The 25,659-nt window shown below is 37.6% G+C and overlaps 5 protein-coding genes and 2 long non-coding RNA genes across 7 annotated transcripts; 3 read left to right on the top strand and 4 right to left on the bottom strand.

The window, feature by feature from the left end:
• Nucleotides 1–153: 153 nt before the first annotated feature.
• Nucleotides 154–3,852, bottom strand: LOC103870614 (transcription factor MYB83). Its single transcript, XM_009148754.3, has 2 exons — nucleotides 1,597–3,852; nucleotides 154–1,366 (listed from the first exon to the last, which is right to left on the bottom strand). Exons 1-2 carry the CDS (start codon nucleotides 1,911–1,913, stop codon nucleotides 676–678), a joined length of 1,008 nt encoding a protein of 335 aa, XP_009147002.1. The 5' UTR covers nucleotides 1,914–3,852; the 3' UTR covers nucleotides 154–675.
• A 262-nt stretch (nucleotides 3,853–4,114) lies between these two features.
• Nucleotides 4,115–7,438, bottom strand: LOC103870613 (phosphoinositide phospholipase C 2). Its single transcript, XM_009148753.3, has 9 exons — nucleotides 6,951–7,438; nucleotides 6,167–6,363; nucleotides 5,971–6,106; nucleotides 5,646–5,882; nucleotides 5,338–5,573; nucleotides 5,155–5,272; nucleotides 4,913–5,065; nucleotides 4,761–4,847; nucleotides 4,115–4,682 (listed from the first exon to the last, which is right to left on the bottom strand). The coding sequence occupies exons 1-9, from the start codon at nucleotides 7,248–7,250 to the stop codon at nucleotides 4,389–4,391; spliced, it is 1,758 nt and encodes a 585-aa protein (XP_009147001.1). The 5' UTR covers nucleotides 7,251–7,438; the 3' UTR covers nucleotides 4,115–4,388.
• Nucleotides 7,439–7,568: 130 nt separating this feature from the next.
• On the top strand, nucleotides 7,569–8,090 carry LOC117134144. The gene is made up of 2 exons (XR_004458320.1): nucleotides 7,569–7,790; nucleotides 7,883–8,090. It is a non-coding gene; the product is annotated as an uncharacterized LOC117134144 (long non-coding RNA).
• On the bottom strand, nucleotides 8,015–17,052 carry LOC103870773 (clathrin heavy chain 2). Its single transcript, XM_033291941.1, has 28 exons — nucleotides 16,306–17,052; nucleotides 15,857–16,061; nucleotides 15,642–15,730; nucleotides 15,489–15,567; nucleotides 15,285–15,412; nucleotides 15,108–15,206; nucleotides 14,918–15,026; nucleotides 14,757–14,836; nucleotides 14,436–14,663; nucleotides 14,276–14,341; nucleotides 13,880–14,194; nucleotides 13,637–13,753; nucleotides 13,490–13,549; nucleotides 13,284–13,370; nucleotides 13,095–13,178; nucleotides 12,871–13,005; nucleotides 12,718–12,780; nucleotides 12,535–12,639; nucleotides 12,353–12,465; nucleotides 12,015–12,267; nucleotides 11,798–11,934; nucleotides 10,289–11,570; nucleotides 9,436–9,921; nucleotides 9,194–9,364; nucleotides 8,926–9,111; nucleotides 8,725–8,847; nucleotides 8,542–8,652; nucleotides 8,015–8,445 (listed from the first exon to the last, which is right to left on the bottom strand). The coding sequence occupies exons 1-28, from the start codon at nucleotides 16,348–16,350 to the stop codon at nucleotides 8,296–8,298; spliced, it is 5,106 nt and encodes a 1,701-aa protein (XP_033147832.1). The 5' UTR covers nucleotides 16,351–17,052; the 3' UTR covers nucleotides 8,015–8,295.
• A 1,948-nt stretch (nucleotides 17,053–19,000) lies between these two features.
• LOC103870612 (glycosyltransferase-like KOBITO 1) lies at nucleotides 19,001–21,895 on the top strand. Its single transcript, XM_009148752.3, has 11 exons — nucleotides 19,001–19,384; nucleotides 19,595–19,744; nucleotides 19,817–19,869; nucleotides 19,951–20,059; nucleotides 20,152–20,286; nucleotides 20,380–20,424; nucleotides 20,514–20,701; nucleotides 20,833–20,974; nucleotides 21,093–21,139; nucleotides 21,233–21,320; nucleotides 21,393–21,895. The coding sequence occupies exons 1-11, from the start codon at nucleotides 19,001–19,003 to the stop codon at nucleotides 21,639–21,641; spliced, it is 1,590 nt and encodes a 529-aa protein (XP_009147000.1). The 3' UTR covers nucleotides 21,642–21,895.
• A 219-nt stretch (nucleotides 21,896–22,114) lies between these two features.
• LOC103870611 (probable 2,3-bisphosphoglycerate-independent phosphoglycerate mutase 2) lies at nucleotides 22,115–25,493 on the bottom strand. The gene is made up of 9 exons (XM_009148751.3): nucleotides 25,294–25,493; nucleotides 25,052–25,218; nucleotides 24,551–24,829; nucleotides 24,032–24,235; nucleotides 23,527–23,951; nucleotides 23,048–23,240; nucleotides 22,869–22,964; nucleotides 22,623–22,778; nucleotides 22,115–22,539 (listed from the first exon to the last, which is right to left on the bottom strand). Exons 2-9 carry the CDS (start codon nucleotides 25,214–25,216, stop codon nucleotides 22,375–22,377), a joined length of 1,683 nt encoding a protein of 560 aa, XP_009146999.1. The 5' UTR covers nucleotides 25,217–25,218; nucleotides 25,294–25,493; the 3' UTR covers nucleotides 22,115–22,374.
• On the top strand, nucleotides 24,118–24,453 carry LOC117134147. The gene is made up of 2 exons (XR_004458324.1): nucleotides 24,118–24,343; nucleotides 24,410–24,453. It is a non-coding gene; the product is annotated as an uncharacterized LOC117134147 (long non-coding RNA).
• Nucleotides 25,494–25,659: the final 166 nt, after the last annotated feature.

Raw genomic sequence — 25,659 nt, 5'->3', positions numbered from 1 at the left:
TTCTACGTAACATTACCAATTAAGCCAATTTAAGTGATAAATTTTTGTAACTTTGATGCAAACAGATTAAAGTCTGTACATCGTTTACAATATCTCAAGCAATTGAAAAGATTTTATTTTGTAGTAAATAACTCCAAGTTTAAGTAGAAAGAGAATGAAAGATATAATGCTTTATTATTACGAACCGTGTTTTACACATCAAACTCGGATTTGTACAAAAAAAAAAGAATTGAAAAGCAAAGAGAAAGCTATACAAATAAACCAACTAATCAACTCATTGCGTGGACCACATTATTTAAGTACTTCCGCAGCAAATAAAGTCTCAATGTACCCTTCCTATTCACGTTTCATGTACTAAAGGAACCATGCATGGTAACTCTCGTCCTATATTTATAAACTATATATGCATATACATCTCGCTTCCAAGAACAATCTTATTGTGGATAATAGACATGTGATGGGGACATAGATGGACAAGAGAATAGACCAAATTTTATGGAAAGAAGACTTTTTGCTAAAAAAAAAGAAAAATGACTCTTTGAATAGAGATCGCCAACTTCAAAACGAGCTCTGAAGATGAATATACCGTCATTTATATAAGAAAAAAATATGTATAGAAGAATGAATAAGGACGAATGAGTAAAAAAAGAAGATAGAATGCGAGAGAGGATATTGTCATTCAACTTGGAAATCAAGGAAGGGGAAAGAAGAGTTGTTATCGATGAGACTATCCAAATCCCAATCTCCGATTTTAGGGTTTTCTATTTCCCAAGAACTATTCTCCATACCCATAATGTTCCCTACTTTGAAGCTTTCTGAATGACACATATTTTTGCTACTGAAGCAAAGATCAAGGGCTTCTAAGTTTAGGTTGTTGCTTGTGGCACAAGCAATGCCATTGGTATTCTCGGACGGTGGAAGAAACCATTCATTTTCTACTGATGCTCTATTGCTGATCGGATCAAGAACTGCGCTTCCATAATCTCCTAACCCATTAACGTTGTTGTTCCCTGTGTTTCCCATTTGTTGATATCGGCTATGATCCGGTACTGATATCAATGGATCAAGTTGGTTTAATCCCACACCACTAACCACGGGTGCATAAAATGAGGAAGAGTCCATGTGCATGGTGTTCCCCACTATCATCATGTCATCTTGATGATGATAGCTATTCATCATTGGATTTGAGTTGCCTCCCATGTCCACTTGTTGATCTATTGGTTCCAAAGAGTTACTATTACTATTATTAGGTGATGAACCTGAAGAAGTGTTGTTGTTCTTAAGCCTCTTCTTCAATGTCGAGTTCCAAAAGTTTTTGATCTCGTTGTCTGTCCTTCCTGGAAGCCGAGTGGCTATTTGAGACCACCTGATAATATTTTTAGGATACAAATAATTATCAACAAATATGAGAATAATTATACCGCCAAATTATTTCAAACTTTGCATTTGTATTTTCATGTAAAGAGATGCGAAGATAGAGTTACGTGTTACAAACTAATGCTATATATATATAGAAAAATAAGATTCATTCTAAGGCTCGGTTGGTCTAAAATGTAACTTAGGTGTTTGCATTTACGTCTACATTAAAAAAATTACCTGTTACCAAGAATGGAATGCAAATGGAAGATGAGATCTTCTTCTTGAGGAGAGAAAGAGCCACGTTTAAGATCAGGCCTCAAGTAATTGATCCAACGAAGGCGACAACTTTTGCCACAACGTAAGAGACCAGCATTCCTAGCAATGTCACTCCAACACCCTTGTCCATTGGTCAACATATACCTTATGAGCTTCTCGTCTTCATCAGGAGACCAAAGTCCCTTTCTTAGCTTCGGTTTGTTGTTATTACCACCACATGCATTATTTGCCTTGTTCTTGTCTCTGATCGTAGTAATGTCCTGATTCCTCATCATCATTTAAACTTGTGGAGTCTTTTTGAAGTAAGACTACACAAGAAAGAGATTTAGAATTTGGAGAGGTTGTGAGAAAGGATGGATGGAGAGGATGATATGATTTGTGGGGATTGCTTCGGAATGATATGAATATGTGTAATGGATATGAAAAGGAGATAGAGAAGTGTTTGTTGAGATTGATGGGTAGAGTAGAGAGAGAGAAGAAATAGGGATGTGAAGAAGAAGCAAGAGGTGCATAAAATAAAAATAAATAAACATGTCTTCGTTAAAAACATGATGATAGACTTGTGAATGAAGAAAAATGCATCGAAAAAGACTGGTTAGAGTCAAAGACAAGAACAAGACCAACCTCTCTCTCACCCCCACACCACACACGTGTGTTTGAAGCATCATATACATAAACTTACATAAGGTTTAGCTTACGAGTATTTTTTTGATTAATTATCTAAAAATTTATTTCTTTCTAAATAACAACTAATAACCAATTTTCACTATCTAAAGTAATATTGTATTTGCCGACAAAAGAGAAAGCAGTAATACAAGACATGTTGATTTTGAAGCAACTTCCACTTTACGACACAATCAACCGAATCTAATAAATAAAGAATATCTATAAGCGATTGAAGATCCTTCGACAAAAATATGGAACATGATAGAATAATATAGGATTGATGAGACAAGAAAATTTATAGCATCGAAAGCATAGCATATATAAAAAGAGGATATGAAATCCAAACATAAGATGAATATGGTCAAGGTGAATGAACCTTCTCTGTTCATTTTAGGGATTTTACATAAATTTTCACGTGACAAAAAAACCTTATAAAACCATTATCGTGAAAATATAGATAATGTGCATCAAATAAACGTTGCTAAGAATACAAAATCATGCCCTACTCAACTGATAAAGGATATATAACATCAGAGTGTTGATGAGACATCCCATATTAAAGCACACAATGAAAAATAAAGATAATGTGTACAACAAGGTGAATGAACGTTCTCGGTTAATTTTAGGGGAAATTCACATAAATTTCACGTGACATCAAAACCGTAGAGAACCATCATCTTGAAAATAAAGACAATGTTTATCAAATAAACGTTTCTAAGAAAATAAAATCATGCCCTACTCAACTAGTCAACTGATAAAGCATTGATAAAATCAAAATGTTGGTGAGATATTATAGAACATACATTCATACTACAACTCAAAGCACACAATCTTCATGCATCACATTATTCACATACCGAAGCTAACTAAATTCGATTCTCTCTATCCTTGTGTTCTGTATAAATGGCGGACAAATCTAATTCTGTTATAACAAGCAAATCACAAGACTGATCATTCCAATAGTACACATGAAACGAATTGGGCCTTATAAACTCTCACCGGGCTCGGGGCCTCTCTATTGGGCTTTTAGTCGATTATCACCTCCCTTTGGGTTTGAACTAGTCTTTTCGCTTTTGAGTTTTGAGCATTGAGGATTTTGAGGTAATGCTCCTCCATTGCTTGATAGACTTTGTTCAACAGCTTCTTATTGTGCTCCTCACGTCGTCACGAACATGTTTGTCACTATAAAAACTGACAGTTGGTAATAGCCGAAAGCCAAAGGTGTGCCAGAGTTTTTTTGTTTGAGAGGTCAGATTGAGAAACAGCTATGGCTTCCTACAATCATTACGCAGCCATGGCCTTTTTCACCACAATGACGCTTTCCTCTGCGTTCACCGCCTCCGCACAGTACGAATCAGAGTCGTCTACACAGACAGGAGAAGCCTCTTGTTTTCCAGGGATGTCTATAGTCATGATCATCTCTTCTTTCATCCTTTCTGGATTTGCCATTCTCAGATGGTAGACCAACATGATATACATTTTTTTTTGTATCCTATATGTTCTTACATTTTGCTTTCTCAAAAAAAAATCACAATAAAGTTTTAAATCTCTCTTGCACATGAGTTGGTTATGAAAGGCTTTATTTACATTATTGCTTATATGTAACCAGGGAATTGGAACACTTGGGTTGTTCAAAGTATATCTTGTTCTTTTTACACATTGTGTTTGCCTGCATGTCCTATCTGCCATCTACTTCCAGTGATGTTCCTTTCTGATAGAATGTTATAGCAGATCAGAGCTTGTAAACAGTAATTTTTTTTAAAAAAATAGTAACCTTAAGTTTGAAGGTTAAAAAGAAGCAAACCACAACCAAGATAAAAAAAAATAGATTCAAATACAGTGTTACACGAGAGTTGCAGCTACTATATAACATACAACACAGAGGACAAGACCATCATCCCTCTTGCCTTAAACTGTACACATATATTACACACAACAAATAAAGCAATCACTCTCTCTCACAAAGTTACAAACTCACACATGCACACACACCAAATCCTTCGAACACAAATTCACAAACTCATGGTACTTAATAAATACTCAGCGGACCAAGTTTCAAAGTGTTTTTTTTTAAACCAATACCGTCATCACACAAACTCACACCTCACGAGAAGCTTGACAGATTTGTACTTCTCCCCTTTGCGGTTATGTAAAGGAAACGCTCTTATCCCTTCCTTCAGCTCCCAAACAGGCAAGCATGTCTGCCCTCCAAAATCATCCTTCTCCGACATGTCATACTCATGCACTTCCAACCGCAGTAGAGCCAGCTCAGGAACCGTTAATGGGAACTCAAACACCTCGTCCCAAGCCGGTACCCAGTTATCCTCCAACGTCTTTGTCTTCTTCATAACCGTATCCGCTGGAACCCCAGCTATCCCCACCTGAACAAATTTGTGTCAAAAAATCTAAGAGACCAAGAAACCGTTCACCACAGCCTAAGGGGAATTGAATTTACTTACCCTTGTGTAGAAGTCAGGAGGTGAGTATTGATCGAAGTGTGTGTGGCGGAAATCGAAGTACCAGCCTTCTCCCATGTATATAGTTACCTAAGCATAAGATAAATAATGAGTTCAGAAGTTTAAAAGACCAAACAGAGAGGCAGCTATCTCACCTTCAGTGTTGTTTTTACAGGTAGAGTAGCTTTTGGATCAAAGATGTCACTGTCAGAGCCACCTTTTAGCAGAATATCAGGTTTCTTGATGTATCCACATCCGCCGTTGGCTCTAAACATCCCTTGCATTAGCCACAATGATCTTCCATATCCCTGCACAATGGGAAAAAGATTTTTTATAATAGACTTAGCTGAAGAATAAGGTGATAAGAAGATGGTTATATAGCAAAAAAGAAGGAAACCTGCATATTGAAAGCAACCATTTGAGCACCGTGGCTCCATGCAACCAACGGGTTGTAATTTGATGAAGTAACTCTAGTTCCTTTTGGATAAATCCTCAGCAGATTTTGCTGAGTAAACCTGCACCACAACACCATGATTAACAGGACTGCTATTGTTACTTTGGACAAGATAATCAAAATTACCTCACAATCTGTATTGCATATTTTTCTGCCGCCTTCTCTAGCTGTTCTTCGCTCAAGCTAAGACGTCTTACCTTATCAGGATCAACCTTTAAGCACTCTGTGATCCCACCTTTTGGTTTCCCAGCATGGATTGCGATCAAATGTTTATACTGCGGTGGCGCATTCTTCTTGGACTTGTCTCCATCATCATCGTCCTCATCATCATCCTCATCATCATCATTCTCAACTAAGTCATCCTGCAACAACACCAAAGAAAATTTAACATCTTTTGTGTATATGGACACTAACAAGACTGAATAGATACGAACCTTGTAACCGCTTTTGTTCCTGTTGATAAAGCTCGGAACTTCTCTCCCCCAAACTTCTTCATCACCCAAGGACTTACCTTTCTGCACCGAGTCCTCGTCTTTGCCTTCCTTGTACTCTTTGGGAGGTTTCGTTGAGATGATGATCCGCCTTTTTAGAGAGTTTGGCGATGGGAACTCCTTTAGAGATTCTCCCACAGGAGGAGTAAACAAGATTTCTCCAAATATGTTCGTAACCATCTACAATACACCAAAAACAAGACATCTCTAACTTCAATGTAATGATCTACTAAAACAGAATACAAAAAAAATCTTTGAAGGCTTTTACCTCAGCAACTTTAGATTGAAGCTCTGGAGTAAGATGATCTTCAAGAGTGACAACAACAGGATAGTCAGATACATCAAAGGCATGTGCTCTGATAGCTTTTAGACATTTGATTAACTCCACAGGTGCAGTGAGAGTCCTGTTAGAATGGTTTAGTAACCTTGACTTTCACTATATCAAATGTCAGTAAAATTAATACCTTCCGTGAAGAACATCAATATCGTTTTTGTTGGAGTTAGGCCAAATATCCAATTCAATCACCCTGACACCTTTCTTCAATGCATCAATAATAGGTACCTCGCTGCAGTCACTGCTCAGCTGGTTACCGGTCAAATAAGAATTGTGACCAGTGAATATGAAATAATGCGATATAGGAGCATCCATGTCTTGATGCACCTGTAAATTACACAAATGAATTCATTACAGAGATTTATCAAGAACCAATCTAAAAGAAGAAAAAGCTAGCATAATAACATCTATGAACCTGTCTCTCAAATTTTTAATTAAGGTTCCTACAAGAGTACATGACTCTTGTCTGAAAAGTACATAGCTCCTGCTACTTTATGCAAATCTTTGTTTTGTCTTTCACAGCAGGTATGCACATAAAGAAAATAAAATTACAAATTGCTTAAAAAAAACTCTTGAATTCCAAAAATCTCGGACTTCTTAACAAAATAATCTGAATCCAAATCTGAGTTTGAATCAATCATAGATTGAAAAAAAAGAGGATTTTGTGTCAGGGTTCCTACATGACTCTTGTCTGAAAAGTACATAGCTTCTGCTACTTTCTGTACATTTTTGTTTTGTCTTTCATAAATAAAAAATAAAAAATTACAAATTGCTTTCAAAAACTCTTGAATTCCAAAAATCAAGGATTCCTAAACTAAATAATCTGAATCTAAATCTGAGTTTGAAACAATCATTGATTAACTTCAAAAAAAATGAAAAAAAAAAGACAAAAAAACAAGAGAGTTATTAGTTACCACATGTCCAGCAAGTGGAGAGTTGTTGTCACCAAAAAGGTACTTGAAGAAAGCATCAAGGTGGAGACCATTCCGATGAAGAAGAGAAGACGCGGCATTGATGATCGACTGCGCATCCTCTCTCGTCGCTTTGCCTTGCTTCTGAACATCGATCAGAAACCTGTGGAGATGATCGACCGTCATGACCCCATTCTCAGAGTATTTCTCGAAGAGGGTCTTGATCTCGCGCGGCGCCTCCGATGCCGTGTACCGGAACCTCCGGCGGAAGCAGAAGCACACTCTGTACGTTTGCTTCGACATGAGGCAAAGGGGATCCTTTGGGTGGTGGGAGATGATGATTGGAGAAGAAGAAGAAGAGGATGATGAAAGCAAGTCAGAATAATTTTTTGTTTGTTTGTATTCAATTAGAAATTATCTTATTTTCTTGTGAATATTTAATGAAATAATCAATCAATCCCTTCAACCTTCTGGAAGATGAAGATCTGTCTCTTCCCGTGCGAATATACCCAAAGGCAAGTATCTATCTGTCGACATGGCTGTCTATGAAGCTATTAAAGGCTTCTTTGGGCTTTATTGGGCCCATTTATCTATAAAGCCCATGATCTAAGAGAATCTCTCTGGTATTTATGAAGCGACAAAAAGCTTTAGGCTTTATTGGGCCCATGAATTAGTAAAGCCCATGAGACGAGATTCTAGGGCTTCGCTGGTTATAAAGGTGCAACTGAGCACTACACTAAAAGTCTCTCTCGCATCTCCGCCTCTCTTTTCAATCTGAAATCTCAACAGCAACCCGAGGAGTGAAAGGTTTGATCATCTGCGAAACCCAGCATGAGAGCTAAGGTGAGTTATGCGTGTTGATATGTTAATATGGAAACGGAAGTAGTTGGTTATAGGTTATTTATCTAGTGTTTCTATTTTTGGCTTTGTAATAGTGGAAGAAGAAGCGTATGAGGAGGTTGAAGAGGAAGAGACGAAAGATGAGACAGCGATCTAAGTAGTTTTTCGAGACCGACATTTGTGAGAGTTTTGTTGGTTTTTCTATCTGAATTTCAATGTTTTTTTTGTTGCTGGACCTAATAGATTCTATGTTTCAATCAGAACTATGTTTTTATTACATGAATGGTTTTTCTATTTCTACAATCTGCTTATTATTAGTTTTCAATGGTGATCTAATAGTTAGTGTATGCGTAGGACTGTCAGGTCGTTGAACATAACAATAAACTGGTAGATAAATATTATCCGAGTTCGAACTCGAATTATAATAGAGTTTTAGAGTTATCATTCAAACATAAACTAAACGACGGGAATATAATTCACACTACATTGTGTGTTGTGTCTTAGACTCTTAGTAGCCACCCATTGGTGGCATTCCAAATGGTGGCATCCCTCCCATTGGCATCGGTGGCATCCCTCCCATTTGCATCGGTGGTGCCGGTAAAGCAAGTAGCATCGATGGTGCCGGTAAAGCATTTGGCAACAATTGTGCGTACATATTCTGATTTTTATGAAACAAAGAAACAAAACCATTAAGTTAGTTTGTCAAGGAAAGACCAAAGATGATGTTTAGTTCTAAGCTGTTTTATGTTGTTACCTGTTGGGACATGACTTCCTTCTCTTCCTGCTCTTTGGCTTTCGCTTCTTTTTGTGCCTCCAGCTTGTCCTTGATTATTTCATCCACTTTGCCTGTGTACTCTCGCATTACCTTCATAGAAAAAGATAGGAGGAGGGTTAAGAATAGAGAGTAGAGAGTATATGAGAGCATATTATAAATCACCTGGAGAAGGTAAGGAAAGGCTAAGTCTATTATATTGTTGATCCATGCAAGCTCTAGAGCAACGTCTGGTCTGATTAAATCATAACACACAAAGAGACATGTAGCAAAGCTTTCCTTCTTCCCCTGTATAATATACCAAAACATAACACAAAGTGATATTATTTTCATCTTCTTGACCAATAGTTTTCACACAATCCATACCTGTTCAATGAAGTAAACCAGTAGCTGTTCCGCAAGGTCATGGTCGCCAGATTGTGAAGCAGTTTCCATACAGTCTTTGTACAAGTTATCCTTCTTTGACAAAGCAATTGATTGCTTCCATTTACCAGCTTTCTTGTAGATATAAGCAGCCACGCGTCTCATTTCAACAAGCTCGTGTTTCTCTATCTGTTCACACCATTCATATCAAAATAGGTTTAGTAGATATAAAATGATGTAAAAGGTATAGTAGAAGATAAGAGTGTTCTACCTTCTGAGCAAGGCCTATCTGGTCAAAGCTGTCATGTAAATCAATAGACTCACGCAACCTTTCATAGTCTTCTTCCTCCACGTATATCTCATTCAAAGCTTCATTAACAGCAGTGACATTGTTGCTCTGAACTGCAACCATGTATGGCTTGATAAGACGCAAGTGACCAGCCTGAGAGATCAGAAGAAACCAATTGTTAAGTAACACAACCTTGGCTGTTAATCATAAAGTCTTTTTCTTACCTTCCGCATGATATCAACAACACGCGTATGATCCAACCGCAAAGCAAGCACGTTGAGAAGATCATTGATAATATCCGGATGCTCCAGTAAGTAAAAGTGCACAGCCTTGTAGTACACCTCAACATTCGCAACCTTGCCAACAATGTCTTTAAACTGCACGTGCTCCCACGCTTCAGGAGAGTGGTTCATGACGGTGGTCGCAGCGTTATCAAACTCAGCATACTGAATGTAGAGATAGGTAAGCTCCTGCCAGTGCTGCTGCTCATCACAAGCTCGTATAAGCTTGGGAATGTTGAGGCGAGTGGAGAACAGCTTGATGTGTTCGATAAGCTTCTCATAACGGTATCTAGCGTAGAGCACACCCAACTCAGTGAAGATACCCATGTGAGCACGTTCCAGCCCAAGTCCACTCTCCATGAGTGAGATTAGTTCATTGAAGAAGCCTTTGTTTTGGTAGAACTCGCTGACTTCTTCCAGGTCATCCACCTATCAAGAACCAAAAGATGAGATACATAAATTAAAAGGCAAATCTCCCAAAAAGTACCTAAAAATATTTTTTTTACTAAAATAACACACAAAAAATGACTAAAGAAATTTCATTAAAAAGGTAATGATATATAAATACAAATAAATATGTTTGAAAAAACTTTATTCAATTTGAAACTTTTTATTTCGTTAAAAAAAATATTTTTCGAATTTAAAAAAGAAAAATAATATTTTGAAATCGATTTTTTTCTAAAATATAATTTTAAAATTATTATTTTAAATTTTAAAACTTAATTATATATATATATAAGGCTATCTAGGTATTTCTCTAATTAAATTTTGTAACTAAGATAAGGTTCTTATTCACCTGAATGATAATGTTAAGACCACAGATCTGAGCCAATCTGAACTCCTCTGCATCAACACAAGCAAAACACACTTCCTTCCATGTCTTTGCATTGCTTGCTTTCCTTGCAGCATCAACAGCACCTTGGAACTGTTGCAATTTCACAAGCGTGACAGCTAGCTTCCCCCAGTTTGATACAAACGCATAGACTATTTTAGCAGCTTCATACATAGCTTCATCATACATGCGGTCACCAACGTTTTGTAAGTTAGCAACGTTTGGCATCAGAATGAAGTCTTCAACCTCGCCTAACCTACCGATCTTTGCATATGCGTAGAGGAGCTCACTATCAACTTTAACTTCCTTCACCTTGTTTCTAACCATCAGAAGGTAACTGACCATGTCATCATAGACATTAGCATCCTCAGCAACGCGTATCACCTCCAAGAAATGAGTTGCGTCCTCAGCACGGATGAAGGACTCAATTGCCTCACTGACTAGTCCTTCCCTGAGCTGAGCCTTTGCAACTTGGCTCCACACAGAATCTTCTTCAACCCTCAAAGCAAACTCAGCAGCACGCTCAATGCTTTTAACGTTATCCAGCAACACGTTGACAGCCTCAACGTTTAAGTTAAACTTCTTGAAAATAGCAAACGCTTCCTCAAAGAGTTGAGCTTCTACCGCCATTTCTCCAACGACAGGTCCATCAAAGTTCTCCAGCCTGTTAACATAATCCATAACTCTAGATGAATCCGCCTTGACAGCTGTCAGTATCAGAAGATTCTGAAGGTTGACGTTCCCACTGAAGTCAGAGTTCTGAAGCACAATCTTCTCAAGAAGCTCAATAAGCTCATGAGGCAAATCAGCAGTCATAAAGGCTTTAACGGCAGATGAAACTTGCTCTGGGCTCTTGCTTTCAGGTAATGCAGTGGACACAACTTGGTCAATAACTTGTCTTCTGTACTCATTGTTTTCATCAAGAACCATCTCCCAGAGATCACCATCCATCCTCTCCACTACATACCTCGCTTGTAACTTGAATAAAGAGTTTTTGTTGGTGACGTTGATTAGCTCCTCATCACATTGTCCTCTTCTGTAGGACACAACAGCCAGCGTAGGATCACGTTTCTCGCAGTACTTACCGACAACTCGAGAGTCGTAGTAGGTGTTGGTGGTTAGGAAACGCTCAGGGTTGTTGTTACTGTCGATGATGATTTTACCCAAGGCGTTATGGACATGCACATCTTGGCTTCCCTCGGTTACTAGATGCTCCAAGAACTGTGTGAGGAGACGTAGCCGGTTCCTAGAAAAAAAAAGCAGAAACATATTAGTACGGCTGGTCAAAGCCGAATGAAACATTCACCTTAAGCCCTCAAAATTTTTGAAAACAAAAATACATAGACATAGACTCCTAAAAAAAATATTTTAATCCCCAAATTGTAAAAAAAAAAAATATCTGAAATCCTTAATAAATCCTGTATATTAGATCTTTCAAAAATGAACAGAGAGAATGAGAACAAAAAGATTCACCTCTTCTCGCATTCCTCCACAAGAGTTTCAACAGGCAGCAATGAACGCACAGAGATGATAAGACCTTTGATAAAATCTTCAGGGCACTCATCATCAAGTAACTGTCCCACAACTAAGGGAGCACTCCCAGGGTTCACCTTTTGTTCAACATCACCAAACATATTAGTATCTAATGAAAACACTGAACTCTAAAAAATAGTAGCAAAAAGTTTCATACCTTTTGAACGTAACCTTCAATGTAACGCAGCATGTTGTTTATGTAAAGGTAATGAGTAAGATCAGGTACAAAGCCGAAACGGTCACAGACATTTATCAAAGGCCTTGCATCAGGAAGCTTAGCTTCCATTAAAAAGTTCTTAGTCTTTTCAGCATCGTAGAAGTTAGACTCTCTAGTCACACGCTCAACCTCTTTTAGTTGACCAGTCTTTGCAGATGCTTCAATGTACTTGAAATGAACCTCAGGATCCTCACTAAAAAACATTGTCATATCATCAGCATACAACAAACAAGGATCATGTTTGTTTACAGAAATGAAATTAGATTATATAAATTCACCTCATTCTAACATATGAGCCTAGGAAAAAGTATAGCCCTTCATATGATTTAAACTGCTCAAAGAGTTTAATACATGCATCAACACCAAGTTGCTCACAGTACTCCTTGCAAGCCTGTGGTTACATATGGAAACGTTAGTGTCACATTAAACAATAATATTTATCATACTATACACCACTTACCTGAACGATTATCTGTAGGTTGCCTCTCGGGTTAACTATCAAAAGTTCCTTCATGCACTCCATAGCCCAATCGCTAGAAAGAGTGCCTAGAAAATCAACAAGAGCCTGCATTGCATTTTGACAGAGTGATGATGTTAAACAACTTGGTATCCAGAAGTTTAGCAACTATGTTGGAGGCATTACCTGTGGCTCAATAGCATGCGTGTTGACAATCACACGTTTTATATCATTTAAGTCTGAGTAATGCTGCACAATTCAAAAGTAAAAGAAGTTGAAGATGGAAATATAATTTTACTTAATTAGCCAGGAAACAAAAGCAAGACAAGGAACTCAAACCTTTAAGGATTGGATATAAAGTCCAGCCTTTTCACAAAGCTGAGCAACACGAGGCCTGTCATAGTGGCTGAACATACTCCCAGCTAAAATGGCCTCAGCCACGTTAGGGAAGGTTACCAAATTGATCTCCAGAACCTGTATTGACAGTTGATATACAAAGTCTGAGGACAGAAGGTGAATAAGGAAAGCATACAAACATATAAGTTTTGGCAACTAGTTTCAACCTTAGTCTGCAGAAAAGCATGTTCAGGTAAATTTGGCTTCAGCACATCCAAAAGGAAAGCAGTAGCTTCTCTGACTAAATTTCTCTGAATATACAAAAATAAATACATTAGTACTTGTTAATGCTCATGCATTGTATAAAACTCTCTGCAAATATTGGTGCATACACAAGTTTATACTGGTGCACCTACCTGAAGAAAAAGGTCAGTGATGGTGTTGATGTCAAGTGGACAACCTCCTTTCATTTGAGACATCTTTACTGCAAATTCTCCTGCTCCCTGAGAAAAGAAGTTAACTGATTCATGAACTCTTCTTGTACTTATGCAGAAAATATCCAGTAAACCAATTATTTTAAGAGTTTAATATGCTGTAAGAATCAAAAGTGCACTGAACTAACCTGAGGATCTGTACGGAGTATGGTTTGCAGAAGAAACAGGTAATCAGGTGTGTACTTAACCTAAAGTCACAACATGAAACAATGATACTTCTTGAGCACAATGAAACCATAACAGGTTCAGGCAAACTTTAGATCTTTGTTATGTACCTTCTCTGAGTAAATTAGTATGTTGTCAAACTCCCTTTTTTCAACAAGTGCTACTACAACTTTTGGAGAGGTCTGGGCTTTGATGTATATTTCCAGAGCAAGGTCATTATCCAAAGTCTGTAACAGAAAATATTTATGTCACAAAAAAATACAAAATGAGACATATCACACACTTAACAGTATAATATATATATATATATATATATATATATATATATATATATATATATATATATATATTACCTTGACAAGGTCACCAAGTTCTTCACTGCATTCTAACTTATCCTCTTCTAACCAATTTTTCAGGAGGTTCTTCTTGTTTTGATTCACAACAAGGCGAGACAGTTCTAATGACTCATATGAGTTGAGCTTTCCTTTAGTTAAAAGCGTCCCAAAATACTGTAACAATGGAGGAGTTTGCCCAGCTTGTACAGGAACACTCTGGAACTTGGACACTGTATCAGGTGTCCTTAGAATCCCCTGAGGAGATTCAGCAGCAAGCTCAGCAGCCTCTTTGTACTTTGTTTGATCGAACAGCTCTTTGAAACGCTTTACAACCTGAAACATTAGAACTGAATATGAGACCCTTCACATTACCAACTAGCTTTCTTTTTCTTCAGCTAGATAACCATGGCATACCAGATCATCTGCACCAGGGAGGTTTCCTCTTTTAGCAAGATTGACAGCAAGCTCCAAATTCTTCAACTATAATACAGACACATAGGTTTCTTAGCATGACATGATGATGAAGGTTAGCTTATATATGAAAAAAAAAAGGAGAAAAGAAGTTAAAACATACTGGACCACTAATAAAAGGTATTATAGTAGCCTCGTTAACAGTAGCCAAAAGAACTTGTCCACGCCTATTAATGGCATAGAAACCCCCAACAGAAGAGGCTTCAGAAGTCAAGAAAATTGGGTCTGTACTTATCCGGTTTCTGTAGATAGGAGAAGCAGTCTCTAGATCGTATACAAACAACAAGCCAAGCTTGGTGATGACATATATCAAGCTAAACTTGTTAGAGATCTGTCAGACAAAAAAGAGAGAATTCAAAGTCAGGAAATTTCACCACAACATACTATATATAATTGTAACTGAAATGCTAATGCAAATACAAACCTGCATGGCAACAGGAAAATCATCAGCAAAATCTGGGAGAAAAGAGAGATCTGCCTTCTTTTTTGCAAATGATGCCTTTCCTACAATATAGTTTAGACAAAAATTGTAAGCAAAGACAGTAACTAACAGTGATAATATAGTATTCTGACAAGGATACTAACCGGGTAGGGCACCAAGCTCAATGACATGCACATTTGATGTTATCTGCCCAGCATTAAAGCTCTTGGTTGCAAAGGATATAAGGGTAGAAGGATTCTCATTCCCAGGGACCTATTATTGATAAATGTTTCAAGTCATACTACAGTTCAAGATCTTAGACCATTGAACTCACTGAAGAACCAAGTAGTTTACCTTAAACTGAGCAAATGATGCAGCGTGTGCGTCAAGGGACTGGGTCTGCTGTTGATCCACAGAAAATAGCTGCATGTTTCCTTTTACCAATTGTGGTCTCTACAGACAACAATAATGACAAGATCAGTCAAGAATTTTACAGCATAACTGTAGTTTTGATGTTCTTATTCAACCAACCTCAGGAGGACCAGGAGTGATTCCAATTAACACCAACCACTTCTCATTAGGAGAGCACTTGTAGTTAATAATTTGATTGTTTTCCAGCTTGGTCGCTCTATCAAACATCTTAACTGGCTCAGAATCACCTGGTAATGATCAGAAGCAACATTAGAATCACATATACATGGTAAGAAGATGGGAGTAAGATAAAAGATATACAACCTTCAATGGACCAGTGATACACTGAGTATTGTGTGACCAGCCCCAACATCTTGGGTGTAATCCACTTCCAAAACTCAACCTTACAAAAACAATGGATGGTTAATATCCCAAAACTAAATGTGATTTCAGCTTTGTATTTGCATCAACACTCACCTGGTCAGGCATCTGATGTGATTTCAGCTTTGCTTTTGCTTCAATGTTAAACATCTGTAGATAATCCTGAGTAGTTCCTGGAACTTGAGCTATAAACAATATCAAGAAAACAATGAACAAAAGAAAGTAATAGCCAATATAATAAAAACATCTACTGCAAACAAGATTTGTAGTCTAACTACACATACTTTGGAATAAACCTTGTAAATGCTTACCTTTTAATGCAAGGATTCTTGAGTTTGGGTTCATAAGAGCAGAATCTGCAGTGATAGGCCTCCTAAGAGGCTGCATGGGCATATTCATATCAATAATCACAACACTGTTTTGTGGTGACGTCTCTCGCACGCATATATACTTGTCAGATTCCATAGTAACATTTGTAAACGTGATGAATTGCTGATTTATCCCAACGCTAGGAAGCTGGAATAAATAAAACAAAACCAAGCGTTATGTCATATGTATAGACAAATAGTTCATATACTCAGTAATGAGATCCGATCCGAGCATATCAGTAACATGCATGCATTACACAAGCTTTTTTTTTAAATACCGCATTACACAAACTATAGTGTTAAACTGGGATCAAAGAAACAAGAGCCAGCTATGAGAGCATCACTTAACGTCCAAACTCAAAGTCAAATCCATGAGAAGAAGAAGAACTAACCGTCAGGACCTCCTTCAGCGTGATGGGGGCGTTTGCTACCGCCATGTTTGACCACAGTTCGCGGTAAGAGAACCCGGGGAAAAGAATCAGATATATGGTCTAGACAAGACGAGAGAGAATGGGGGAGAACTTGCAAAATCTGTGATGGAAAAAGGGAGAAAACCAAATAACAAGAGAGATTTTTTGAAATATATGCAAGTAACTTAGGTGGTAAGTAGAGGAAACAACAACAAACCAAATTTAAGCAAAAGAAAAAACTTAGGTGGTAAGTAAAATTGATAAACGATGCAATTTTTGCTAATTAAAGGGTGGTCAGGTCACATGACTCACGTCATTATTATTATTGCTAATAGTTATTCTCTTATTTTCAGATTTAGAATTAATTTCTTCTTATTCACTTTTCAATTAATGTTAATAAATCAAAATTTCAAGATATAATTAGTTGACCACAGTTGGAGTCAGATTTGTTACCAAATAACAATTCCTTAGTCAGATTTTTTTCTTATACTACCAAAAATAAGTTTCTAAGATTTTTATTTACTTTCTTAATTAATCTTCAACGATTTTTATTCAAATTTTCTATTTTTCAACTTTTATAGATGTGTCATGTTTTATCGATGATTTAATATACTTTTAGATGAAGAAAACTAAGTCTGGGTGTTTTTACCTCAAACCAAAATCCCTATTAAATCTGAACCGAAAATACAAAAATAAAAAGTCAGATCCAAACCTTTATACAAAATATCTGACGGGACTTAGGGTATGACTGGTTTTCCCGCTACCACCCGCAAACGCAGCTTTTGCGGTTGGTAGCGGTTGCTGACGTTTTGCAACAATCGCTCAAACCGCTCTAAACCGCTCTAAAGCGCTCCAAATCGCTCTGAACCTCATAAATTCAAAAGCTGGTTCCAGCTAGCGTTTGCGGTTGCGGGCGTTTGCGGGAGGACAAAAAAAAATTATTTTTTTTCCAAAACAATATTAATACAAAAATAAAAAAATTCAATAAAAAAATTAAATTGAAATTATAAAAATGCTAAAATATATCAATTAAATTTTAATTAATATTATAAAACTTTAAAATAAAAATATTTTCTATATTTTTAAAAAAAATTAAACTATAACTTTTTAAATATAAATTTTATATTTATTATAATATTATTATTTTGATATTTTTATAATTGTATAAAATATAAATATTGTTAATTTATTATTTAACTGCTGCTGCATTTGGTAGTTAACCAGTCATAAGTATCCCGCAAACGCACCAATTTCTAACCGCAGAACCAGTCGTACAAATCTCTTAAAACCGCTAGAAACCGCAACCATCCGCATCCGCAAACTTCCGCAACCGCAACCGCTGCGGTTGAACCAGTCAGGCCCTTAATAGCTTGATATTTTGGAGCTTGGGTACAATCCGAACCGAATCAAAATTTGAAGTAAGATTTTAACTGAAATTAATTAAATATATTAATATTTTTATATATGTTAAGGTAATTAAGATTTTTTATAATATTTTAAATATTTTTGTAATTTGTCTTATTTGTTATTTTGAGTATTTTTTATTTAGTTTAACTAGTATTTATTTAGATTCGTGAATAATGTATATATTTTATGTTTTGAGCGTTTTCAAACATAGGTTATAATTTAATTCGAACCAGACCCGGAAAGAATCAAACACGATCCTAATTAGGGCCTGACTGGTTTAATCGCAGCGGTTGCGGTTGCGGTTGCGGGAGTTTGCGGATGCGGGTGGTTGCGGTTTCTAGCGGTTTTAAGAGATTTGTACGACTGGTTATGCGGTTAGAAATTTGTGCGTTTGCGGGATACTTATGACTGGTTAACTACCAAATGCAGCAGCAGTTAAATAATAAATTAACAATATTTACATTTTATACAATTATAAAAATATCAAAAATAATAATATTATAATAAATATAAAATTTATATTTAGAAAGTTATAGTTTAAATTTTTTAAAAATATAGAAAATATTTTTATTTTAAAGTTTTATAATATTAATTAAAATTTAATTGATATATTTTAGCATTTTTATAATTTCAGTTTAATTTTTTTATTGAATTTTTTTATTTTTGTATTTATATTGTTTTGGAAAAAAAATAATTTTTTTTTATCCTCCCGCAAACGCCCGCAACCGCAAACGCTAGCTGGAACCAGCTTTTGAATTTATGAGGTTCAGAGCGATTTGGAGCGATTTGGAGCGGTTTAGAGCGGTTTGAGCGATTGTTGCAAAACGCCAGCAACCGCTACCAACCGCAAAAGCTGCGTTTGCGGGTGGTAGCGGGAAAACCAGTCATACCCTTAGTAAAACATGAATCGAACTTATAAACACAATACCAAAAATTTGAAAATTCGAATCAACCGAACCAAATCCAACGGCTCTGAACGCCTAAACAAAACTCTATAAAAAAAATCCTGAAAAATCAGTTACAGTGGATTGGGTTAATCAGTTGGGCCCAGTTGATGGTAATGGATCTCACTTGTTAACAAAAGTCAAAAACGTAGAAGGGACGAAATGTTTTGATTGGATGTTCTCAATAAACTGTTAAACTCTCTGACGTGGAACACCATACGAAACAGAACCTACGAAGAATAACACAAGAAACAGAGAGTGTTCAAATTTATAAGATTAGATCTCACAATCAGACAAAAGCTTCCTTCTTTGTCTTCAAATTCGCCATGAAACCGATGCACCACCACAGAGCTCCACTAATCTCTTCTTCTTCCTCTCAAAGCAACTCTTTCGTCTCTAGACTTCTTCTTCTACTGACTCTACTCCCAGTCTCCCTCGCCTGCCTCGCCTTCATCCTCCAATGGCGAGGCGGCGGCGGCCTCGCCGATCCCGCCTCCGCTTCCGTCATCTCCTCAACCTCAGTCCCCGGCGGAGGAAACTCCGATCTCAACCACGAGGTGTTCCCCGGAATGGAGACTGTCTCATCAGTCTCCCCGAAAGCTCACCAATCTTCTTCATCCGACTGCTCGAATCTAGCTCGAAGCTCTTCCCCTTCCTTTCCTTACTACGGTGATTGGAACTTCGGTGTTGATTTCAATCTAAAGCCAAAGGTGATTGCTTTCAAGTGTTTCGAGAATGGGTTCTTTGCCTAGAGATTGTTGATTTGATTTGATCAGATCTGTCTTTGGGGGTTTTTGTAAAGTTCTCACCTTTATGAATCGAGAATGGGTGTTGAACTTAAAAGAGATTGTTGATGATTTGATTAGATCTGTCTTTGGGTTTTGTAAAGTTGGTAACTTTATGATTTGGGTATTTTACAGATATGTATCACGACTAGCACATCAGCGGGGTTGGATCAGATTCTACCGTGGATGTTTTACCATAAGGTTCTTGGCGTCTCCACGTTTTTTCTTTTTGTGGAAGGGAAAGCTGCTACGCCCACCATTTCTAAAGTCCTGGAGTCCATTCCTGTGAGTCTAACTAATCTCCTAGTTTTAATTGTATGTTTATTCTCCATTAATGTAGGCCAATGTCTCTTGCAGGGGGTGAAGGTGATATACAGGACAAAAGATCTTGAGGAGAAGCAGGCAAAGAGGTTAGTCAACTATGTGCATTCATATAATGTTGTATATCTTCTACTACTGATCATGCTCTCTTTTCTTTTTTGCTTCATTAGCCGGATTTGGAATGAGACGTGGCTGTCTTCTTTCTTTTACAAGCCATGCAATTATGAGTTGTTTGTCAAGCAATCTCTCAACATGGAAATGGCTATTGTCATGGCAAGGGTAAAAGCATTTTTGGGTTGATTTTTTGTTCATGGCTTATGTTATATTACACACTCTTTTTTTTTTGGTTATAATCTTACTAAAAATATCAGGAGGCGGGCATGGATTGGATACTTCACCTTGACACAGATGAGCTAATATACCCAGCAGGCACTCGTGAGCACTCACTGAGACGCTTGCTTCTTGATGTTCCTCCAAATGTTGATATGGTTATATTTCCTAATTATGTGAGTGCTCTTGCATCAGTTATTTCAGCTAGTTTGGTGAGTGTTACAGTGCCTGGATATGAATACTTTGTTTTGGGTTTTGTTTTTGTTTAGGAAAGCAGTGTGGAACGAGATGATATCAAGGATCCTTTTACAGAGGTATAACTAGACTGAAGAGCTGTTTGGTGTCGACATTTCTATTTTTGTTATGTTAGTATTACTACTGAGATATGTTTTGATGGGACCAGGTGTCAATGTTTAAGAAGAACTATGACCATCTCCCAAAAGATACATATTTTGGAATGTACAAAGAAGCAACTAGAAACAATCCAAACTACTTCTTGACTTATGGTAACGGCAAATCAGTTGCTCGAGTTCAAGACCACCTCCGACCAAATGGAGCACACAGATGGCATAATTACATGAAGACTCCCAAGTATGTTGATCATAATATTCAAGCATAAGTAAATTTTCTATCGGTAGAGGAACATGAATCATCAATTTTATTATTTATTTATGAAGCCAAATCATGCTTTTGTAAATAGTAATCTTTTTGATTCTTGGCAGTGAGATCAAGTTGGAGGAGGCTGCTGTGTTACACTACACGTATGCCAAGTTCTCGGACTTAACATCTAGACGTGACCGATGTGGATGCAAGCCTACAAAAGAAGACGTGAAAAGATGCTTTATGTTGGATTTTGATAGATCTGTAAGCATTTTTTTTCTTAATTATCTCTTAAATTCCTTTAAAGTCATTTCTTAGAGTGTCTGTGTTTCAAGTCCACTTACTATTGTAATGATGCCGTCTGGATGGTGAACATTTGTAGGCATTTATAATTGCGTCGACAGCTACTGAAGAAGAGATGTTAAGTTGGTAAGAGCCTTGGCCAAGTTGAAAAAGTTAATGTACTAATTTTGATTACGCAAAAAAAAATAAAAACTGGTCTTGATATCTAATCCTGTTTAGGTACCGTGAACACGTTGTGTGGGGAGACAAAGAGGTGAAGACGAAACTCCTTAGGAAGGGTATTCTTACTCGCATTTATTCACCAATGGTAAGTAATACTCATCGAGTTCTTGCAAGTCAAGTGTAAAAGGTTTACTTAACGTTTGGTCGTATAATGCAGGTTGTTATACAGGCATTGAAAGAGTCTGGTGTTTTCAGCTCGGTTGTCTCATCAGCTTCAACAAATCTTTCAAAGAAAAAGTTCTTAGCATCAATGCACAAAAGCAACTCATCAAGTTCTGATTCCCTTCCTTCAAAGGACAAGGAGTCTCAGGGTATCTCTGCAAGGCACCTTCTTGGAGCTGAATCAGCGGTCCCTCCTTTGTCGCCTCCTGGGATGGAACACGCTGGACTTGTCACAGAGGATTAACAGATTTTTGGCATCGATCTGATGTCTTTGCTTCCTCCTTACTGACGTGATATTAATACGGGATGCAATGCTAGTGATGTGTAGGTTTAGGAGAGTGGGTAATCATCTTTATTACCCAAGAGAGAGACACTTTGGTTGGTTCTTTCATCTCATTGATTTTCACATACGGGTGAACACTGATTCAATACTAGTCATGTGTATATATATTTTTGAGGTTATCGTTCACAAATTCATAATGTAACACATTTCATGGATTTGAATATTGTTCACTGATTTGAGTTTGAGAAAATCATTTTTAGCGTAATCACATAGCTTTCAAAAAGCAATAACCAAAGCAAAACTCATTTAAAATTCTTATAACGTACAAAACCAGGGGAATTTTTTATACATCGAAATTATATTTTCATTCAAGGTATTTTAATTGTACGAGATATTTCTGTATTTCAATTTTTACTAAATACTCCTACGAATAATTTTATGTAATTCGTTTAATTATTATTAAACCTTCAAAATCAGAATCAGTTTGTGCAAACAAAACATCCAAATGCAGTTTTTAACTTGACCCAGAACAGACAGTTGATAGTGGCGAGTCTAAACTACCGCCACCTCAAAAATCAAGAGGGCCTTATTAAAGGAAGAGCACGAGGAAAAGAAAAAAGAAACGTAAACAGAATCATGATTTAGAGAAGCTCAAGTGGGACTTTCAGAGGGAACAACGATCACCACACCATCATTACTTGTCGACTACTTCAATCAGACTCGGCTCATAATCGCCCGGAGCCACAAATCCATGGAGGTTCATCACCGTTGCAGCTACATTCGCAAGCCCTGGTGTGTCCAAGTCCTGTCTGAACCTAACTCCTGCTGACAAACCAGGACCTCCTATTGCAATTGGCACCTGCAACGTACATTATGTCAGAATCTCAATCCTGGTAGTAAAACCTCTCATACTCAAGTCTAATCGTTATGATGCACACTTACCGGTTTCAAGGTGTGAGAGGTGAGAATCTGAAGCTTTCCTTCCTTGTCAAGAGCGGGCTTGCCAGCTTTGTCCCTTTTAACCATGTCCTCAGCATTTCCGTGATCTGCAGTCACAACATATATCCCTCCAACCTTTTCTATGGCATCAAGAATCATCTGCACACCGAGCAGCAGCACTTGTGAGTTATATTGCAACAAAGACTAGCTACTCACATTCACATGTCAAAGACTTGATTTAAATCTTACCCGCACAGCAACATCAGCAGCCTCACATGCAACAACAGTAGCATCAAGATCACCGGTATGACCCACCATGTCTCCATTTGGCAGGTTAACACGCACCTAGCAAAATTCATTCACACCATAAAGTTAGAAACCGAATTTTCAAACGGGTTTGATACAGTTTAATAAGATCATATGCCCACCTGGTCAAAGTTGCCACTAAGGATAGCGTCCCTTGCTTTCTCAGCAATTTCCAGCGCTTTCATCTTTGGCTGTTCATTGAATGATATTCCGCTGTCACTCGGAATCTCAACGTACTTCTCTAGCTTCTCGTTGAAATATCCAGAGCGGTTTCCATTCCAGAAGAAGGTAACATGGCCAAACTTGACAGTTTCACTATTTCACCAAATATAAATGGGTCAGTTAACTCATACCTTCAAGTATATAGCCTCATCAAGAAAACGACAGCTAAGACATTTCACCAGTTTCAAATAGCTAGTAACCCCAACCTTAAACTAGACCACTAACGAGCAAGTAGAGAAGGCATGCTACTTGTATCAGTTGACGCAAATAAATAAACCAAGAAAGATCTCAAAGATTTAACGTCCAAAAGAGTATAAAACTTGTAAATGAGGAACATCAATAGAAGGGAATAAATATTAGAGAGATTCTGAAGGTTAACCTGCAAGCAAAAGTACGGACGCCATTGTGTGCAAGATATTCACCAGACGTTCTGTCAATCAATGGTGGAGAAACAAGGTAATGGCTAGGAAGCTTTAGCTCTCCATCATATTGGAGCATTCCTGCGTAACGAATCTTTGGGAAACGTACGCGATCAAACTTGTCAAAATCTTCATTCTCGAGGGCTTTGGCAAGCATGACCATTCGATCAGCACGGAAGTTGAACGTAACAACCGCGTCACCATCAACGATTGGACCCACAGCCTTCCCACTGTCGTCAACAATGACAAACGGTGGCAAGTACTGGTCATTGGCTTTAGGTTCAGATCTCAGTTTCTTAACTGCTTCAAGAGCGTTTTTGAATTTGTGGGGAGCTTCTCCAAGGACTTGCGCATCCCACCCACGTTTCACAACAGTCCAATCATTCTGCAACAAAAGCAAAGCAGAATCAGTAACTAAAAGGTCAAGTCTAATCCTCTCCTAGAGTTCATGGATTCTATTCTCACCTCGTAACGGTCCATTGTGACATACATACGACCTCCACCAGAGGCAACCTGAGCATCAACACCTTTGGAACGTAGCTCAGCGAGCTCACTTTCAAGAGTCTCCACAAAGCTGACACTAGACCCGTCCAAAACATCACGACCATCAGTAAGTATATGAACACGGATTCTCTTAGCGCCACGTTCTGCGAAACCCTTCAACAGCAACTACAGAAACAAATATAGAAAATTAACAAACGCCAACACTTTTAACACATTAAAGCTGTAATTAAGGGGAATAATCAATTCCTACTCATTTCTTATAAATTACACGGTGTAATTTACACCATTTACGAAGAACATTTGCTGCTTTTGATTCCTTGACCTTCCTTAAAATTTAAGGAATGAAAGAACAAAAACATTCCTTACTGATATGTAACAAAAAGTAATAAATAATCTTTTTTTAATTCCTTTTATTTTGTTACTACTCATTCTTTTTCTAATTATTCCTATTTAAGATTTGAAGTAATTAAAAAAAGCTACCTGAACTTGATCTAAGCGAGAGTGAACTCCACCGTCACTTAAAAGCCCAATAAGATGCACAGTCCCCTTCTCAAAAGCCTCAGAAATGTATTTAAACCCTTCATCTTCATAAATCTTCCCGGACTCAAGCGCGAGATCAACAAGCTTAGCACCCTGAGCGTAAATCCTCCCAGCTCCGAGAGCATTATGGCCAACCTCGCTGTTTCCCATATCGTCCTCGCTGGGAAGACCAACGGCTGTGCCGTGAGCTTTGATCAGCCTCCACGTGTCAGGACGTCCCTGTGTGAGAAAAAAAAAACGACTAATCTCTTAATTTCTCATTAAGTTTTGTCGTTTACATTAATCACATGAGTGTGTGTAACAAACTATCAAACCAGATAACAGAATATTAAACCGGTCGGTTCAGCATACTAAACCTACTAATCTATTAACATAATCTGTTAACATCGTTTAAAATCCACACAAAAACACGAATCTAGAGGAATATGCGAGAGAACGTACGTTTTTGAGTGAATCCATGGCGGGAGTTGGAGCTTTGTGGATGCAATTGTATTGATCGGGCTCGGATTCGCCCCATCCGTCGAGAACGATCAGTCCGATGGTTTTGCCTTTGGGGAGCTTGGGGTGGTCCTCGAGTTTCCAGTTAACGTCGCCGGAGCTACCCATAGCTGGATTCAGATCGAAGAGATGGTGAGAAATCAAGAGATTAATGAACAGATCTGAGACGAGAGTGAGAAGCTTACCAGCGGAGAAACAGAGGAAGCTCTCGTATGGAGATTGGCGAAGACGAAGAGGTGATGTGGTGAGATATGGTAGGGTGATCTGACACTGAGACAAATATGAGGTTTTAAATAGAGAAAAGTGAGTGATGACGTGGTGAGTTTTAATGGGCTTTTCTTTGGGCTCAAGTAAACATTTTTAAGCCCCGGAAACGAAAGAATGTCCTAGAACATGATGAGGTAGGTGATATACAAGAGATGTGTCCTCCTCTAGATGGATTTACAGATCTGTATTTTTTTTTATGATTGCATGACTCCCATAAACTAATTTATCATTAGACCTTTACAAAATAGTATTCTTTATATAATGATGTATGAATCCCATGAAGA

Source organism: Brassica rapa, chromosome A05, assembly GCF_000309985.2.
Source record: "Brassica rapa cultivar Chiifu-401-42 chromosome A05, CAAS_Brap_v3.01, whole genome shotgun sequence".
Lineage (NCBI taxonomy): Eukaryota > Viridiplantae > Streptophyta > Magnoliopsida > Brassicales > Brassicaceae > Brassica > Brassica rapa.
The sequence above is the reverse complement of the archived record's forward strand: the minus strand, read 5'-3'. Positions and strand labels throughout refer to the sequence as shown.

Coding starts and splice junctions, on each gene's coding strand:
- LOC103870614 (XM_009148754.3), bottom strand. CDS start 1,913: ATGATGATGAGGAATCAGGACATTACTACGATCAGAGACAAGAACAAG. Junction 1,367..1,596: donor CATTCCATTCTTGGTAACAG/GTAATTTTTTTA, acceptor AAATATTATCAG/GTGGTCTCAAATAGCCACTC.
- LOC103870611 (XM_009148751.3), bottom strand. CDS start 25,216: ATGGGTAGCTCCGGCGACGTTAACTGGAAACTCGAGGACCACCCCAAG. Junction 23,952..24,031: donor TCACAATGGACCGTTACGAG/GTGAGAATAGAA, acceptor CTTTTGTTGCAG/AATGATTGGACTGTTGTGAA. Junction 22,965..23,047: donor TTAGTGGCAACTTTGACCAG/GTGGGCATATGA, acceptor GAATTTTGCTAG/GTGCGTGTTAACCTGCCAAA.
- LOC103870612 (XM_009148752.3), top strand. CDS start 19,001: ATGAAACCGATGCACCACCACAGAGCTCCACTAATCTCTTCTTCTTCC. Junction 20,287..20,379: donor TGGTTATATTTCCTAATTAT/GTGAGTGCTCTT, acceptor GTTTTTGTTTAG/GAAAGCAGTGTGGAACGAGA. Junction 21,321..21,392: donor CTCGCATTTATTCACCAATG/GTAAGTAATACT, acceptor CGTATAATGCAG/GTTGTTATACAGGCATTGAA.
- LOC103870613 (XM_009148753.3), bottom strand. CDS start 7,250: ATGTCGAAGCAAACGTACAGAGTGTGCTTCTGCTTCCGCCGGAGGTTC. Junction 5,883..5,970: donor TTCAATCTAAAGTTGCTGAG/GTAAAAGCCTTC, acceptor GGTGTATTGTAG/ATGGTTACGAACATATTTGG. Junction 5,574..5,645: donor GGAACAAAAGCGGTTACAAG/GTTCGTATCTAT, acceptor GTGTTGTTGCAG/GATGACTTAGTTGAGAATGA.
- LOC103870773 (XM_033291941.1), bottom strand. CDS start 16,350: ATGGCGGTAGCAAACGCCCCCATCACGCTGAAGGAGGTCCTGACG. Junction 13,754..13,879: donor AACTTGGTGACCTTGTCAAG/GTAATATATATA, acceptor TTTCTGTTACAG/ACTTTGGATAATGACCTTGC. Junction 12,466..12,534: donor ACCTACAGATAATCGTTCAG/GTAAGTGGTGTA, acceptor ATGTAACCACAG/GCTTGCAAGGAGTACTGTGA.